This window comes from Pelophylax lessonae, assembly GCF_965119305.1.
Source record: "Pelophylax lessonae genome assembly, chromosome: 9".
NCBI lineage: Eukaryota > Metazoa > Chordata > Amphibia > Anura > Ranidae > Pelophylax > Pelophylax lessonae.
In genome coordinates this window covers 249,991,077-250,009,742 of record NC_138776.1, presented here as the reverse complement: position 1 = coordinate 250,009,742, position 18,666 = coordinate 249,991,077, and the positions used below count along the sequence as shown (strand labels likewise).

The following is an 18,666-nucleotide window of genomic DNA, read 5'->3' as shown; positions in this document are numbered from 1 at the left end:
TCAAGCCATGGCCGCCACCGCTAGCAGGGGAAAGCAATAAGGGGGGGGGCCGGGCCGGCAGACAACATAACGGGGGGGCCTAGACCACCAGGGACATGCCACCATCCATGTGGGGCCCCTTGGCAAGTGGGGCCCCCGGGCAACCGCCGGGTATGCCCAGTGGAAAAGACGGCCCTTGGTTTATTTTACCAGTGAGAGACAGAATAACAACAAAAATGTCCAGAAAAATGCATTTCAAAAAGCTATAAATTGATTTGCATTTTAATGCGTGAAAACATGACTTGGTACTTGGTGCCAAAAGCCTTGTTTGCACACATCTCAGGGGGGATTTTGTCCCACTCGTCTTTGCAGATTCTATCCAAGTCATTAAGGTTCCAAGGCTGAGGTTTGGTAACTCAAACCTTCACCTCCCTCCATATATTTTCTATGGGATTAAGATCTGGAGACTGGCTAGGCCACTCCAGGACCTTAATGTGCTTCTTGAGCCACTCCTTTCTTGCCTTGGCCGTGTGTTTTGGGTCATTGTCATGCTGGAATACCCATCATCCATGACCCATTTTCAATGCCCTGGCTGAGGGAAGGAGGTTCTCATCCAAGATTTGACGGTACATGGCCCCGTCCATCGTCCCTTTGATGCAATGAAGTGTCCTGTCCCCTTTGCAGAAAAACACCCCCAAAGCATATTATTTTCACCCCCATATTTGACGGTGGGGATGGTGTTCTTGGGGTCATAGGCAGCATTACTCCTCCTCCAAACATGGTGAGTTGAGTTGATGCCAAAGAGTTTGATTTTGGTCTCATCTGACCACAGCACTTTCACCCAGTTCTCCTCTGAATCATTCAGATGTTCATTAGCAAACTTCAGATGGGCCTGTACATGTGCTTTCTTGAGCAGGGGGACCTTGCGGACGCTGAAGGATTTCAGTCTTTCACGGCTTACTGATTTACCAATTGTTTTCTTGGTGACTATGGTCCCAGCTGCCTTGAGATCATTGACAAGATTCTCCTGTGTAGTTCTAGGCTGATTCCCCACTGTTCTCATGATCATTAAAACTTCACGAGGTGAGATCTGGCATGGAGCCCCAGACAGAGGGAAATTCACTGTTATTTTGTGTTTCTTCTATTTGTGAATAATCGCACCAACTGTTGTCATCCTCTCACCAAGCTGCTTGGTGATGGTCTTGCAGTCCATCCCAGCCTTGTGTAGGTCTAGAACAGGGGTCTTCAAACTATGGCCCTCCAGCTGTTCAGGAACTACAATTCCCATCATGCCTAGTCATGTCTGTGAATGTCAGAGTTTTACAATGCCTCATGGGATGTGTTGTTCCGCAACAGCTGGAGGGCCGTAGTTTGAGGATCCCTGGTCTAGAATCTTGTTCCTGGTATCCTTGGACAGCTTTTTGGTTTTGGCCATGGTGGAGAGATTGGAATCTGACTGTTTCTGTGGACATGTGTCTTTTATACAAGTAACAAGCTGAGATTAGGAGCACTCCCTTTAAGAGAGTGCTCCTAATCTCAGCTCATTACCTGTACAGAAAATACCTGGGAGCCAGAAATCATGCTGATTGATAGGGGATCAAATACTTATTTCACTGATTAAAATTCAAATATATTTATAACTTTTTTGAAATGCGTTTTTCTGGATATTTATGTTGTTATTCTGTCTCTCACTGTTAAAATAAACTGACCATTAAAATTATAGACTGATAATTTCTTTGTCAGTGTGCAAATGTATAAAATCAGCAGAGGATCAAATACTTTTTTCCCTCACTGTAGCCAGTAAGCTGATAGCCTCACGTTGGGGTTCACTCAGTCCTCCTAACCTCGGAGACTGGATCCGGGAAATGGATAAACCTCTAATGTTTGAGACATATTTAAGCTCAATGTAATGCCTCCCGGAATTTTGAAAAAAGTTGAAACAATGGAAGGATGCATCACGTTCTAATTTTTCATTTTGATCCTAACTCTAACTTATAATAAAGGTTGGGTATGTTCTGTCTTATTGGTGGAGAAGGACAGGTCAGGGACAGCCTGGTTTTCAGTGCCAGGTGAACTGGACTGTCCACAGAACGGCCCGAATTGTCCCACAATGACATGATGTTGTGTTGTTGGGGACTGGAATGGAACTGGGCAAAAGGAGCTGTCTAGAACAGTGGTCTCTAAACTGCGGCCCAGGGGCCAGATTCCCTTTGTGTGCTTTCATCTGGCCCTTGGGGCATGATTTCTCCCACTGACATCAATGATGGGGCAGAATTTCTCCCATTGGCACCAACAATGAGACCCACTGACACTAACAATGGGGAACAATCCCGCTCGCTGACACCAATGATAGGGCACTGCATTACTTTAACTGACAATTGCGCGATTGTGCGACGCTGTACCCAAAAAAAATTGATGTCCTTTTTTCCCCACAAATAGAGGTTTATTTTGGTGGTATTTGATCACCTCTGCGGTTTTCATTTTTTGTGCTATAAACAAAAAAAAAAAGACCCGACGATTTTGACAAAAAAAAAACAATATTATTTATTTTCTGCTATAAAACATCCAATAAAAAAATGTAAAAAATCAAATGTCTTCATCAGTTTAGGCCAATATGTATTCTGCTACATATTTTTGGTAAACTAAAATCACAATAAGTGTTTATTAATCGGTTTGCGCTAAAGTTATAGCTTCTACAAACGATGGGATATTTTTATAGAATTTTTATTTTTTTTATTTTTTCTAGTAATGGCGGCGACTTATAGCGGGACTGCGACATTGTGGTAGACAAATTTCACAGCTAACTGCAACTTTTTTGGGGACCAGTGACACCAATACAGTGATAAGTGCAAAAAAATATGCATTGTTACTGTACTAATGACGCTGGCAGGGAAGGGGTTAATATCAGGGGGTGATCAAAGGGTTAAATGTGTTCCTAGGGAGTGCTTACTCACTGTGGGGGGAGGTGCTTTAACTGTGGGAAAGGCAGAGATTCGCGTTCCTGCTTGGCAGAAACACACAGGAAGCTCGGGTTGCCACCTTTTCTTTAAGCCAAACCCGAACACTTTAGCCACGCACAGCAACATTTTATTTTTAAGGGGGAGCGCTGTGGACTCTGATGTAAGGGGGAACTCTAATGTAAGGGAATTTCTGCTTACCAAACCTCCCACTTACACCAGAAATCCCAGCATTCCCCCTTCAATTAGGGTTCCCAAAGCCCCCATTACATCAGAGTCCACAGGGCACCCCTTAAATCTTACCTTAGTGTACTCACTCACTTGGAGGGATGAGAAAGAAGGGAGAGAGGGTAGGGAATTCAGTCACAGACATTGGATGGTGAGCTCACTTTACCGAGGATGTAGGCTCAGGCATCAAAGCCTTTCATCCATGATGTACGTGCCGGTTGCTGAGCTTCAAACTTCCAGCCCACTCATCCCTTTCCTGCAGTGATGGTAGTAACTACGTTTAAGTAAACGGCGTTACTTAACGCAGTTACTTTTGAGGGTAACGAGTAATCTATTTGATTACTCGTCCTATCCCTGTAACGCCGTTGCCGTTACTTTCGGCTGCGTTACCGCAATTACATCTACCGCCACTAGATGGCAGTAGATGTAGTTGTAATTCCCCCTCTACTCTATGACTGCTGTCTGCGGTCAGAGCTGCAGACATTGAGGAGATCGGGCGCCGGGGAGCAGCAGGGAGAGAAGAAGGAGTGACAGGGATAAGTTTCTCACATGCCACGGATCCCAGCAGCCCATGGAGGAGATGGGGAGCAAAGTGCTGGGGATAGATCAGAGGTGATTGGCAGGAAGAGCTCTCCTCTGTTCTGGACACGCCCCTCCAGTCATCAGCATGCAATGACAGGGCTCCCATCTACCCTTTTCTGCATCGATGTTCTGTCTCCTCCCCCCCTGCAGATGCTGGTCAGTGGCTCTGTTTAGGCGCATGTACTAAGTGAAACTTTATGTTACAGGTAGTGACTGGATTATAGTGCTTTGATATCTCACAATTAATGTATCCCCCCCACCCCCAAGTCACTTTTCATAAGTGTCTGCTAATTATAGAACTTGTCCAGTCATTGCTTTGTATCTGAGATCTTCATGTTCCCATCTAATGTCCCTTCACTATGCTTGCTTCTATACCTATAATGTATGTGAGCCCCGATCCAGTCTTCTCATCACTATAGAGTGCTGCACAAATATTCCAGCAAGAATCCCTAAAATCAGCTCTGGGTGACATCACTGTGATTGCCTCATGCCTGGTGGAGGGACTGCGGCTCTTATAGATTGCTGCATTTTACCAATTTTCCATGCAGTTCTGTCACTCTGGATATCAGCTTTTGCTACTATTACTTTCTGCTGATTTATCACTTCTTTCTGCTGTCGGGGCCCAAAAAATAATAACAAAATAAATGACACTGTTCACTGCTTATTGACATGGGATGGAGGAGGAGGGAACATGGGATGAAGGAGCAGTAGGACATGGGATGGAGGAGAAGGGAACATGGGATGGAGGAGGACATGGGTTGGAGAACACAGGATTGCAGAGGAGGGGGGCATGGGATGGAAGAGAAGGAGGACAGAGGACATGGGATGACAGAGGAGGGGGGCATTGGATGGAAGAGGAGGAGGACATGGTGAGGAGGAGGAGGGGGGCATTGGGATGAAGGAGGAGGTGACATGGGATGTAGGAGGAGGGGGCATGGGGTGGATGAGGGGACATGGGATGGAGGAGGACATGGGATGGAAGAGGAGGATGACATGGGATCGGGGGATGAGATTGTAAGAAGAGGACATGGGATGGGGAGATGGGACTGAAGGAAGAGGAGGAAGAGGACATGGGATGGAGGAGATGGGACTGGTGAAGGAAGAGGACATGTGATGGAGGAGGAGAACATGGGATGGGGAGGTGAGATTGTGAGAGGAGGAGATGAGATGGGGAGATGGGACTCAAGGAGGAGGGGGACATGGGAAGAATGAGGGGGAAATGGTATGGAACTCGGTGGGATTGTCAGTGAGCGGATTCGGTAGGACAGCCAGTGAGCAGGCCCTAGAGAATGTTCATGGTCAGGCCTGAGGGGCCCAGACCTAAAGCTGTGTAAGGGGCCCCAAACTTTCTGATGGCTGCCCTGTCTGCGGTACTGGAGAGAGAGGAGGAAGAGACTCAGACTGTGAGAGAGGAGAGGCAAAAGGCAGAGAGAGCACAGCGCGCCAGGCCCAGGAGGAGGGCATGCGGCGACCCTCTGCCATTTTGCCAGCCTGGCCGGCCATATAAATAGAGAAAATAAGTATAAAAAAAATATAGTCAAGGACCAGGACTCCACCAGGGCAGCAGGAAGTCCACCACCAGTCCACCACGGCACACAGCCAGCCCAGAAGAGAAGAGAGAGGCACAGACAGACAGGCCTGGAGGAGGATGGAGCCAGACGGAACCGGACCACAGTGTGCCAGTGCCTGGGCAGGCCACACCACCACAGCAGGTACCAAAAAACAAAAACCTCACAGTCACAGGCTCAGTCACAGTCAGCAGTCAGGACTCAGACCCCCACCACCACCAGTGTGCCACACCACCACCACCAGTGTGCCACACCGGCACCACCACCAGTGTGCCACACTACCACCACCACCATCAGTGTGCCACACCACCACCACCATTGTGCCACACTGCCATCACCACCATGCCACACCGCCATCACCACCACCATCGTGTCACACCGCCACCACCAGTGTGCCACACCGCCACCACCCGTGTACCACACCACCACCACCAGCCAGCCACTCCAGGCAGCAGGTACCAAAAAACGAAAAAAAAATACAGTTACTCACACAGTTAGGAGGACTCAGACCCCCACAGTGTGCCACGCCGCCACCACTATTAAAGATCTTATAGATTATATAGAACATAATTGCATTATAAAATAGTAAAAAAAAAAAGTCACAGTTACTTTGCTGAGTAACTAATTACTTTTTCAATGTGGTAACTGAGTCAGTAACTCAATTTCTTTTTGGGAGAAGTAATTTGTAACTGTAACTAATTACTTTTTTAAAGTAAGATGACCAACACTGTTTCCTGAAGCATGGAACGCCAGGGATTGGAGTGTGGGTGGGCAGACAGAGGGGTAGGGGTGGGAGGAAGAGGAGTAGATCAAGCCCTTTCTCCTCTCTTGTCCATGTAAGGGGGTGAGGCCGGTGTGCACATCTACTGTATAGACTATACTTGTGGTACTTGGGGAGCCACAGTCCATTCTGAATATTGTGTCCAGGTTTCAGGTGGCCTAAAACCCGTACAAACAATTCAAAACCCAAACTGTCTGGGGGAATCCTGGATGGGTGGCAACCCTACAGGAAGCACCAGCTAAGTGTAGTATCCCGGTTAAAGGGTTTTAATAACAAAGGATTAAAATCACTCACAAGAGTAAAATATACAAGTGCTCATCTGGTGTCAGAGTCTGTGGATCCTCCTAGAACCGTCCTGCAGGATTGCTGTCATTTGTTCCGGCTGCTGGGCACAGAGATGGCTGGCTCAGGAGCCTGGAGAAGCCCCAAGAAGCCACGCTAACCAGTGTGGAAGACACAGTGGAAGTGCCGTCACCAGAAGGATAGGAGGTACCAGACGAGAAGAGAAGTAAAGCTACGCGCTCAGAGTATTTGGAACCTTCTACAGGGCTTTCCTCTTGGTCTATACAGAGCCAGTCACAAGGACAACAGCAGCCATAGGTGGTCCCGTGATTCCTTTATTGTACCCCATAAACAAAGACCAATGAAGTTTTCTGGATTACCCTCTACCCTGATCATTGGTATTTTTATATATTTATTGCTGGCTGCACAGTTAATCTCTGTGCACCAGTATCTCCTTCCTCCATTAGCAGAAACACATGATCTCCATCTTCCCTACTAACAGAATGGCGATCTGCCTTGTTTACATTGGCAGACCACTGTTCTGCCTCTCTCAGGAACAATTGCAGGGTGCCGGTGGACATAATGACTGCTGGACTCGCTGATTGGCTCCCGCTGTGTGAAGCTGGACACCGGCGGCACGTGTGGATGCCCCACACCCGGAAATGCAGATGATGATCAGGTACGTGATTCTGCACCGAACGGCCGCCCTGCCGCATTACTTGTATGTGGGGTAGTCAAAGAAAAAAGACTACCTGATAAAGAGAGAGGTGATTATATGGTGTATTGCATACGGAACTCCAGCGCCCAGCTGAGGACATTTAGGGCCTTAAGATTGAAGATGTGGTGGATGTCTCCTTTTGGTTTGGGAACTGTGGACAGAGAAGAACTCCTGGAACTCTTCTGGCCTTAGCTCAGTGAGATAGAGTTTGGAAGACTAATGTCATAGACAGGTTGCCAAAAAGTTTAGGGCTTTAGAAAGGGACTCCAATAGCTTGTCAATGTGGTGCCTTCTCCACTCTCCATCTCACTAATAAAACCCCAATGGATGACTCTCTATGAACTGATCACATTCCAATCACCGATCATCTAATCATTGGTAAAAAAGAAGACTCGGCACAGAATATTGTATGAAGCGTTTTTATTGGACAAGATCAGAATAAGCATACATAAGCATTCATACAATTTACCATACAGTAAATTATATGAATAAAATAAAGCTTAAATCTTTTATAATAGAATTAACAAATGTGTCAAATGTATTAAGAATCATACATTGGTTGGACCAATAAAAAGCCGGCTACTTCAATAAATCTAAAGGAGCAAAAAAAATTAAGCAACCAATCATCAGGTATGCATTCTTGACCATGATGCGATTGAGGAACCTATAATCAATGCAAGGTCTCAACTCACCCCCCTTCTAAGAAGGTTCACCAGTGAAAGATAAATCCTGATTGGCTGCTGTGGGTTAATACATTTTACAGTGATCTTTTTCCATCCAGTAGGTTAGATCTATATACATATTTAGAAGTAGAACACAAAAAGAATAAAGCATTTCCCGTTAGGTCCTCATGCAGTTGCATGATAGGCCATGTATTGTCACGATTGCCCACTTGTTGCCCCATGTATTAGCATAATTGTTTGTCTGTTGCCCCATGTATTATGATGATTGCCACTTGTTGAAGGACCGTCTGTTGCCTCGTGTATTGTAATGATTGTAGACTTGTTGCCTCATGTATGTCATGGTTGCCTATATGTTGCCCCATGTAGTTGCACAATGGACCATGTATTGTCACGATTGCTCTCTTGTTGCCCTATGTATTGTAATGATTACCCATTTGTTGGCTTGTGTGTTGCCCAATGTATAATCATGATTTCCTGCCTGTTGCCTCATGTGGGGAAGGATCGCTAAAGGTAGACGGTTAAGTCATGATTTTACCACCCCTTAAGCTTAAATGGCAGCCGGATGGGGCGGTACACATGGCACTGCAATTTGCAGCTGCTGCAAACCTCACACAACTGGTCACATTGGGCAATGCTATTCAACTGAATGGGGTTGTGCCGCAACAGCTCCGATGCATACGGTTGCGGCGTACTGGCGTGGGCTTTACAGGGTTAACATAAGGACTCCCAGCTGCCTGCCAACCCCACAGTGGGTCAGAGGGTGATGCGGGTGTAAACCAACCCGGAGTGGACTGTGGTGGTTTCAAATTTGTTTATGAACTAAACAGTTCCACCCGTTACAATCCAGCATCCATTTCCCGTAGTACCAGCAGGGGGTGCACTCTAATGTTTCATTATATTTCCTTTACTTTTAAACTTTCCCGCACTCTGAACATGAAAACGGAGCCTCTAATATAAGTGTGAATTCTTTGCCGTTTGAAACGTACATAAGGAGTGAAACATTTCCCGCACTCTGAACATAAATAGGGACATTAACCTGTGTGTATTCTCAGATGGCGAAGTAGGTTTACTTTCTGATTAAAACATTTCCCGCACTCTGAACATGAATAGGGACGCTCATTTGTGTGTATTCTCTGATGGATAGAAAGGGTTACTTCACGAGTAAAACATTTCCCACACTCTGAACATGAATAGGGACGCTCACCTGTGTGTATTCTCTGATGGCTAAGAAGGTTTCCTTTATGATTAAAACATTTCCCGCACTCTGAACATGAATAGGGACGCTCACCTGTGTGTATTCTCTGATGGATAACAAGATTTCCTTTTTGATTAAAACATTTCCCGCAGTCTGAACATGAATACGGACTCTCACCCGTGTGTATTCTCTGATGGATAAGAAGGGCTCTTTTTTCATTCAAATATTTCCCACACTCTGTACATGAATAGGGATGCTCACCTGTGTGAATTCTCTGGTGCTGAAGAAGGTTTGCTTTTTGGCTAAAACATTTCCCGCACTCAGAACATGAATAGGGACGCTCCCCTGTGTGTATTCTCTGGTGTTGAAGAAGGTATCTTTTCTGTTTAAAACATTTCCCGCACTCTGAACATGACAATGAATTCTCTCCTGTATGAACCCCTTTATGGTATAAAGAAGATTCCCTGAGATGAGATGGTTTCCCGCCCCCGTCGGTACTGTGAGATATTAGAGGACTATATGAAGTATCAGGAGATTCCTCAGAATTAGACATATCCAATGATCTCCTCCAATGGTGAGGTCTGTCATGTATATTATGTGGAACGGGATTTACTTCTGGAGAAGATGCCATGTCATTATCTTCTGTAGTCACATCTTCCTCCGATGTCCTTCTATTCCCACCACAGAGTCCGTCTGTCAGAAGACAAGAAAAATTACCAAGAGTTTTCCACACTCATATACACTGCTCAACACTTTATAATCAGAGTATAGCATCAAGTCAGGGAAACTCCTGGGATATTCATCTGGTCAGTGAAGTAGCAGAGGGGGTTGTTAATCGGTTTCAGCTGGTCAGGGCCGTAGAAGGTCCTTAACCCATCAGCAGGACCGGTATCTGCTCCTTTGTGCAAGGAGGAATAGGATGAGGACTGCCAGAGCCCTACAAAATGACCTCCAGCAGGCCACTGGTGTGAATGTCTCTGACCAAACAATCAGAAACAGACTTTATGAGGGTGGCCTGAGGGCCCGATGTCCTCTAGTGGGCCCTGTGCTCACTGCCCGGCCCCATGGAGCTCAATTGGCATTTGCCATTGAACACCAGAATTGGCAGGTCCACCACTGGCACCCTGTGCTTTTCACAGATGAGAGCAGGTTCACCCTGAGCACATGTGACAGACGTGAAAGGGTCTGGAGAAGCCGCGGAGAACATTATGCTGCCGGTAACATCGTTCAGCATGACCGGTTGGGTGGTGGGTCAGTGATGGTCTGGGGAGGCGTATCCATGGAGGGACGCACAGACCTCTACAGGCTAGACAATGACACCCTGACTGCCATTAGGTATTGGGATGAAATCCTTGGACCCATTGTCAGACCCTATGCTGGTGCAGTGGGTCCTGGGTTCCTCCTGGTGCACAACAATGCCCGGCCTCATGTTGTGAGAGTATGCAGCCAGTTCCTGGAGGATGGCGGAATTGATACAATTGAATGGCCCCCACACTCGCCTAACCTAAATCCAATAGAAAATCTCTGGGACATTCTGTTTCAGTCCATCCGATGCCGCCAGGTTGCACCTCAGTCTGTTCAGGAGCTCAGTGATGCCCTGGTTCATATCTGGGAGGAAATACCCCAGGACACCATCCGTGGTCTCATTAGGAGCATGCCCCAACGTTGTCAGGCATGCATACAAGCACGTGGGGGCCATACACACTACTGAGGACCATTCTGAGTTACTGCAATGACATTTCACCAAAATGGACTCACCTGCTGCATAATATTTTTACATTGATTTTTGGGGTTCCTTTCCTTCCTAACACATTACCCAGTCCATACCAGTATAGATCCTAACACATTACCCAGTCCAAATCATTATAGATCCTAACACATTACCCAGTACATACCAGTATAGATCCTAACACATTACCCAGTACATACTACTATAGATCCTAACACATTACCCAGTCCATACAGTATAGATCCTAACACATTACCCAGTCCATACCAGTACAGATCCTAACACATTACCCAGTCCAAACCATAATAGATCCTAACACATTACCCAGTACATACCAGTATAGATCCTAACACATTACCCAGTCCATACCACTATAGATCCTAACACATTACCCACTCCATACCAGTATAAATCCTAACACATTACCCACTCCATACCAGTATAGATCCTAACACATTACCCACTCCATACCAGTATAGATCCTAACACATTACCCAGTCCATACCAGTATAGATATCCAGCATGATATTTTTCCCCATTGAGATCTGATGTGTTTTCAAAGTGGTCCTTTCATTCTTTGGAGCAGTGTATGTTGGTCAAGAATTTTAAAGTTTAAAAGAGATCTGTGGTGGAACTGGGTGCAATCACAACACCAAACTATGACAACTAACCAGATCAATGATACCACCCAACCAAACATCACTAAGTAAGTTTTAAACCAATCTTGCATAATTACCTGAGCTGATACCTGGAGAAGTGTCTTCCTCTTTAACTGCGTCCATCATCCCAACCTCCTCTGTAAAATGTGGATCACCCCTCACATACGTCTTTTCCTTTATAACCTCAATTTGTACATTTATCAGATCTTCATCCTAAACCAACAAAATGGCAGAAAAAATATTAAATCCAAAAAAATTATAATAATAGAAGAATGGTATCTCTTACGGCTTGGGATCATTTTCCTACATTCTCATGTACCTGATGATGGTGAGGGATGGGGTGATCTTCCTGTGTGGAATCCCGGGAATACGGAGGACGGCGACATCTCTCTGGTGGATTTCTGTAACTGGATGACTCCACCATGGTGTCCTTGTACTGCTTTCTCTGACCTTTTGGAAACTCTGCCTCCTCCATTACAAAATCCTCATCATCCTCCTCTTTTATCTCTTCTTTAATGTTAACTTGTGTGGAATCCCGGGAATACAGAGGACAGGGACATCTCTCTGGTGGGTTCTCATTACTGGATCCATCTGTAGGAAACACACAGTAACTGAATACATTGTTTCTATGTGTTTATCAGATGATGGGGGATCTAGGTGAATCCTCCGTACTTCTCTTCCCTTTACAATAAAGTCTCCTCTTACCCGGTGATGTGAGGGGCGGCTGATCCTCCATCATGACGTCTTTGTAGAAGTGGATCTACTGATCCTCAAACATCAATCTATGTACTCAAACAGTTTTTGTATTTAGTGGCCATCACTCACCTGTGCTGATGTCTGGAGAAGATTCCTCCTCTTTAACTTTGTCCATCTTCCCAACCTCTTCCCTGAACTGCTGATCACCCATCACATACGTCTCTTCTTCCTCTTTAACCTCATCTTTTATATCTATCAGATTTTCGTTCTAAACAAACAAAATAGCAGGGAATGGTTTCTTTAAAATGTGAGCACAAATAACCTTATACCTAAAAGTGGAATATATTTTCATACAGTCAGATCACTTTTACGATCTCGACATTCATCTTCACCTACCTGGTGATGGTGGGGGATGGTGTGATCTTCCTGTGTGGAATCCTGAGAATACAGAGGACGGGGACATCTCTCTGGTGGGTTCCCATTACTGGATCCATCTGTAGGAAACAGAAACAATGTATTCAGTCAGTGTGTGTTTATCAGATGATGGGGATCTAGGTGGAGCGTCCGTACTGCTCTCTCCTTTACAATAAAGTCTTCTCTTACCCGGTGATGCGAGGAGCGGCTGATTCTCCATCATGAAGTCCTTCTAAGAATCTTCTGAGAATCCTCCAAACCTCTCTGGTCAGGTCTCTGTTTTACTAATAGAAATAAGAGTGATGTCATGTGACCTCCCAGAATCCTCCTCACCTCTCCGATAAGGTCTGGGCTCTATTAATAAAGATAAGAGCGATATCATGAAAGACGCGAGAGAAAGCAAGGTGGCAGCATTGGGTCTGGGTGGGTGACAGAAGCGTCAAATATGGGGTGTGAGGAGTGGAGATCTGCAATGTTGAATAAGGGAATGAGGAGTGGGGGACAACAGTGTCAGTGGGGGTTGTGGAATATAGGTGAGCAGTGTGGGAAGGGGGCTGAGAAGTAGGGAACAGGGGTGATGAGGGTGAGGAATGGGGCACAGTGGTGTTAGATGAGGGGTGAGAAGCGGGGGATAGCGGTGTTAGATGGGGGGTGAGGAGTGGGGGCCCAGTTGGTGTTGGGGCAGAGGACGGGATTAATGTTAGTAGTGACGAGGGAGGAAAGCTGCTGAATATTTCCAGAGGTGAGTGTCGGGTTCACCCCGAGCTCTGCCTCTTCTTCAGATAGATTATGAGTACCTCGGCTCTGCCTGGTGAGGGCGCTACAGGAGAGCTGGAGGAAGTTTTTCTGCTCATCCTACTTATGTGATTTCACCGGGGGACTGCAGTCAGATTCTCAGTGTTATGGGTCCTCTGTTTCTGTTTCCCCGGCATAAAAATGGAAGGAGGACATTTTCTTTATGTAATTAAAGTTTATATATAGAAAATAACATCTTATTACCTCCTCTGCTGCAACTTCCAGCTACGTCTCCTCTCTTCTTCCTTCCCTTCAGTATCTTACATCACTTCCTGTCAGTATCTTACATCACTTCCTGTCAGTATCTTACATTACTTGCTGTCTGTGCGTTCCATCTGAAGTCAGAAGTCAGGTCACCACCTTGTGGACCATATTGTAAGGTGACCAGATTTTTAAAATGAAATCCGGGGACATATATTTATTTATTTTTTTGGCAAATGGTAAACTATTTTATGAGCATATTTCCTTGAAATGATCTATGCGGTGTATGTGTGATGTGTTTATGGAATGATTGTATGATATATATGTTATTTCTCACATTTAGTCCATGAGATAGAAAAAAAAAAAAGATAAAGATACTTTTTAAAATATTTGGGATAGGGCTACCAAATGTTGGGAAGATAAAATAGAGGAAAAACTTGGAGGGGCGGATGGGGGGGCTAAATTCAAATCCAATCGGGGCAGGAGTGATGGTGTCACCCTCTCTGCAAAGGGTAAGAAATACTGCAGAGCTGCAATGTGCAAATAGTGAAGAAACACCCGATATATAATCAGAATAAAATGTAAAATATGCACATTAATTTTACTATTTATTATGATTATATATTGGGGGGAGGGGGTCACCACTATTTGCCCATTGCAGCTCTGCGATATTTCTTAACTTTTGCAGAGAGGGTGACGCCATCACTACTATATTGTAATACATTGGTTGATTTGCACAGGATATTCATTTATAGGTTTTACCATTATAAGTCCATTTGTAGAATTTTATAGATGAAGTGTAGGGCAGTGCTGCATTTTTTGTTTTTTTATTGTTGCACGTTAGATGAGGGAACCAGCTAACAAGATTCTCTTATTGCTTTTGAGATTTATTTAGTTGCATGGTAGTTGTTTTACTTGATTTGTTATGTCCCCTGTGGACAGGTAACCAATGGCCCTGCATATTGGTGGTCAGTGTGCCCCCTGTATGCTGGTGGTCAGTGTGCCCCTGTATGCTGGTTGTCAGTGTGCCCCCTCTATGCTGGGGGTCAGTGTTCCCCCTGTATGCTGGTGGTCAGTGTGCCCCCTGTATGCTGGTGGTCAGTGTGCCCCCTGTATGTTGGTGGTCAGTGTGCCCCCTGTATGTTGGTGGTCAGTGTGCCCCCTGTATGTTGGTGGTCAGTGTGCCCCCTGTATGCTGGTGGTCAGTGTGCCCCCTGTATGCTGGCGGTCAGTGTGCCCCCTGTATGCTGGCGGTCAGTGTGCCCCCTGTATGCTGGAGCTACGTGCAGGGTTCAGGAGGATGCCACATGCAGGGTTCAGGAGGATGCCACGTGCAGGGTTCAGGAGGATGCTACATACAGAGGGCAGGGCTATTACCTATTTTTTTTCTTATGTATGTAATGACAGTATACATGTAATTATTTTTGTGTGTGTGTTTTGTCAGTATATGTGTGAATATTATTTTCTGTGTGTGGGTGGGTCTGTGTAAGGTCACTCACACCCAGCCTGTATAAAACATATACACCTCACATCACTCACACACCAGAGAGACAATACAGGAGAAGGTGAGAGACTGCAGACACAGTACCAGAGATGGTGAGAGACTGCAGACATATTACAGGAGTTGGTGAGAGACTGCAGACATGGTACAGGAGATGGTCAGAGACTGCAGACATGGTACAGGAGATGGTCAGAGACTGCAGACATGGTACAGGAGATGGTCAGAGACTGCAGACATGGTACAGGAGATGGTCAGAGACTGCATACATGGTTCAGGAGATGGTCAGAGACTGCAGACATGGTACAGGAGATGGTCAGAGATTGCAGATATGATACAGGAGATGGTCAGAGATTGCAGACATGGTACAGGAGATGGTCAGAGATTGCAGATATGATACAGGAGATGGTCAGAGATTGCAGATATGATACAGGAGATGGTCAGAGATTGCAGATATGATACAGGAGATGGTCAGAGATTGCAGACATGGTACAGGAGATGGTCAGAGACTGCAGACATGGTACAGGAGATGGTCAGAGACTGCAGACATGGTACAGGAGATGGTCAGAGACTGCAGACATGGTACAGGAGATGGTCAGAGACTGCAGACATGGTACAGGAGATGGTCAGAGACTGCAGACATGGTACAGGAGATGGTCAGAGACTGCATACATAGTTCAGGAGATGGTCAGAGACTGCAGACATGGTACAGGAGATGGTCAGAGATTGCAGATATGATACAGGAGATGGTCAGAGATTGCAGACATGGTACAGGAGATGGTCAGAGATTGCAGATATGATACAGGAGATGGTCAGAGATTGCAGATATGATACAGGAGATGGTCAGAGATTGCAGATATGATACAGGAGATGGTCAGAGATTGCAGACATGGTACAGGAGATGGTCAGAGACTGCAGACATGGTACAGGAGATGGCCAGAGACTGCAGACATGATACAGGAGATGGTCAGAGATTGCACATATGATACAGGAGATAGTCAGAGACTGCAGACATGATACAGGAGATGGTCAGAGATTGCAGACATGATTGATTCAAGAGATGGTCAGGGACTGAGTTTACAGCTGAACCCAGTGTAAAAGTGTATAGTATCGCAGGGCTGCTCCACTCTATTTAAACCAGCTCTGCAAGATCAAGTCAGTAATCCTCCTTTGAAAGTACAACCAAGTGACAGAAGACAGCAGCACATCCAATTTCCAAAATAAAAATTGTCTTACAAACAGTTAACTGCTCAAGATTAGTGGAGGACAGTAAACAGTTAATGGGTCTCTGAAGCTTCTAGCCTGAACCAGCAGTAAATCCTCCAACTAAACATAAAAAACCATGCAGCACACACAGAGCTCCGGCTAAATAGCTGAACAGAAGCTGAAATGGGTAATGGCCATGTGTCACTGGTTTTGGAGAATGCTGCTGCAGGGTCTTCTTATCAGTGTATGAGGCAATGTGCAGCTCAAGTTAGGGAGATAAAAAAAAAGGTAAGGAGTGAGGGGAGAGGAGGCTGATTGGTAACCTCACACTGCCTGAACACCGAGATATCTGGAAGACACTGCAGCCGACCAGCATTACATGTAACAGTGCTTGCTCTAATTGTAGTCATACCTTCTTCCATCTTCCTTCTGGTGCCCTCATTCAGCCCTGCTCCCAGTCAAATGTGGCAGGCTGGAGAGGGGCGGGGGGAGGAGTGTTATACTGCCTGCTGACTGGCTGTGGATGGAAGGGAGGAGGAGCTCCACGTTTCAGCCCGCCCACCCCCAACATCAGAGCTTCGATTTGACAGCTCTGCTCCACTCACTCTTACTGACACTGTGCTGGATGGATGGTCACACTGCTGAATGTACTGCTAGGCTGTTAGCAATAGATACACCGCCCCTGAATCCAGGGACAGAATCCGGGACACACATGGTGCGGGGACAGTGTCTTCATTCCGGGGACTGTCTCCGGACACCGGGGACGTCTGGTCACCCTACCATATTGGGATTTTTGTACTTACGGTGATTGTAGGCGTATTTGTTCCTCACAGCAAAACAATTGAGTACTCTCTGTGATGTTTTGGTTATTTGCTCTAACAGGTAACTTTTCAGGACTGGCCTTCAGAGTGTTCATCTTCTTCCGAACAGTATCAGTATTTCTTGCTAGAAAACTACTTAGAACTCCCAAACATTATACAATTTTTTTATTTTAGCAGAGACCAAAGAGAAAAAAATGGCGGTCATTGCAATTTGTTATGTCACACGGTATTTGCAAAGCAGTTTTGCAAACGCAATTTTTTGGGGAAAAATAAACTTTAACCATTCCCTCCAAATGGATGTACCCATACGTCTTCGGGGTTCAGTGGTAATAGCGGGGTGGTGGGTGCATTTACAGGCATCATCCCGGTATCATTTTGTTCAGCCGGCAATTCTGTACAAGGCAGAAGTGATCAGAGTGGATAATTAGCCACTCGATCACTTGTGCGGGTGATGGAAGGAGGTTCCACCCCCTTACCACCGCCTCTCCCGGGCTCTCCGGTCCCATCACGGAGGTCGGGAGCGATGTGGCTGGTGGTGATGGCTGCCCTGTAGGAACTGACATCATTCCCCTCGCTCTGTATCCCTGGAGACCAGGAGCGGCGAGTATTCCCCACTTCCGGTTCTGCCCCTTTGTTTACCTGGCCACCAATCTCGGTCTGATCGGCTGCAGGGGGGACCAGAGGAGAGATTTGGAGCGCTGATAGACCCCCGATCTCCCCATAAAGAGGACCTGTCATGCCCTATTCCTATTACAAGGGATGTTTACATTCCTTTTATTAGGAATAAAAGCGATCAAAAAAAATGTAAAGGAAAAGTGTAAAAAAATAAATAAAAAATGTAATAAAATAAACAATTAAAAAAAACAAATTTAAAGCGCCCCCGTCTCAGTGTACTTGCACGCAGCAGTGAACGCATATGTACGTCCCGTCCACTTATGTAAACGGCGTTCAAACCACACATGTGAGGTATTACCGCGAACGTTAGAGCTAGAGCAATAATTCTAGCATAAGACCTCCTCTGTAACTCTAAACTAGTAACCCGTAAAAATGTTTAAAGCGTCACCTATGGAGATTTTTAAGTACCGAAGTTTGGCGCCATTTTACGAGTGTGCGCAATTTTAGGTGTGACATGTTAGGTATCTATTTCCTCAGCGTAACATCATCTTTTACATTGTAATAAAAATTTGGTCTAACTTTAGTGTTTCTTTTTTTTTTTTTTAATTGATGAAACATTTTTTTTTTTTTTTAAATGCATTTGAAAAATGGCTGCGCAAATATCGTGTGACATAAAAAGTTGCAACAACCGCCATTTTATTCCCTAGGGTCTCTGTTACAAACAAAAAAATATATAATGCTTGGAGGTTTTTTTTTCTAGCAAAAAATTATGATTTTTACACGTAGGAGAGGAGTGCCAAGAATAGACCAGGTATGGAAGTGGTTAAAATTGTGCACGCTCGTTGATTCGCGACAAACCACAATACTTAAAAATCTCCATAGGCGACACTTAAAAAGCCTTCACAGGTTACCTGTTTAGAGGTACAGAGGAGTTCTAGTGCTAGTATTATTGCTTTTGCTCTAGCGTTCGCGATGATACCTCACATGTGTGGTGCGATTACCGTTGCGTGACTTACGTATGCGTTTGCTTCTGCTCACAAGCACCGCACAGGCATGGGG

The 18,666-nt window shown here is 45.5% G+C and overlaps 2 protein-coding genes across 2 annotated transcripts in view; both read right to left on the bottom strand.

The window, feature by feature from the left end:
* LOC309564361 (uncharacterized protein) overlaps positions 1–18,666 on the bottom strand; it is a 1,000,117-nt gene that overhangs the window by 505,750 nt on the left and 475,701 nt on the right. The gene's annotated exons all lie outside the window — the stretch shown is intronic.
* Positions 1–18,666, bottom strand: part of LOC309563366 (uncharacterized protein) — a gene marked incomplete at both ends in the record, with an annotated part of 148,511 nt that overhangs the window by 99,236 nt on the left and 30,609 nt on the right. Inside the window, 4 exon segments of the mRNA XM_082267761.1 lie at positions 8,852–9,470; positions 11,733–11,952; positions 12,187–12,325; positions 12,454–12,551. Coding sequence (XP_082123887.1) covers positions 8,852–9,470; positions 11,733–11,952; positions 12,187–12,325; positions 12,454–12,551 — 1,076 coding nt within the window.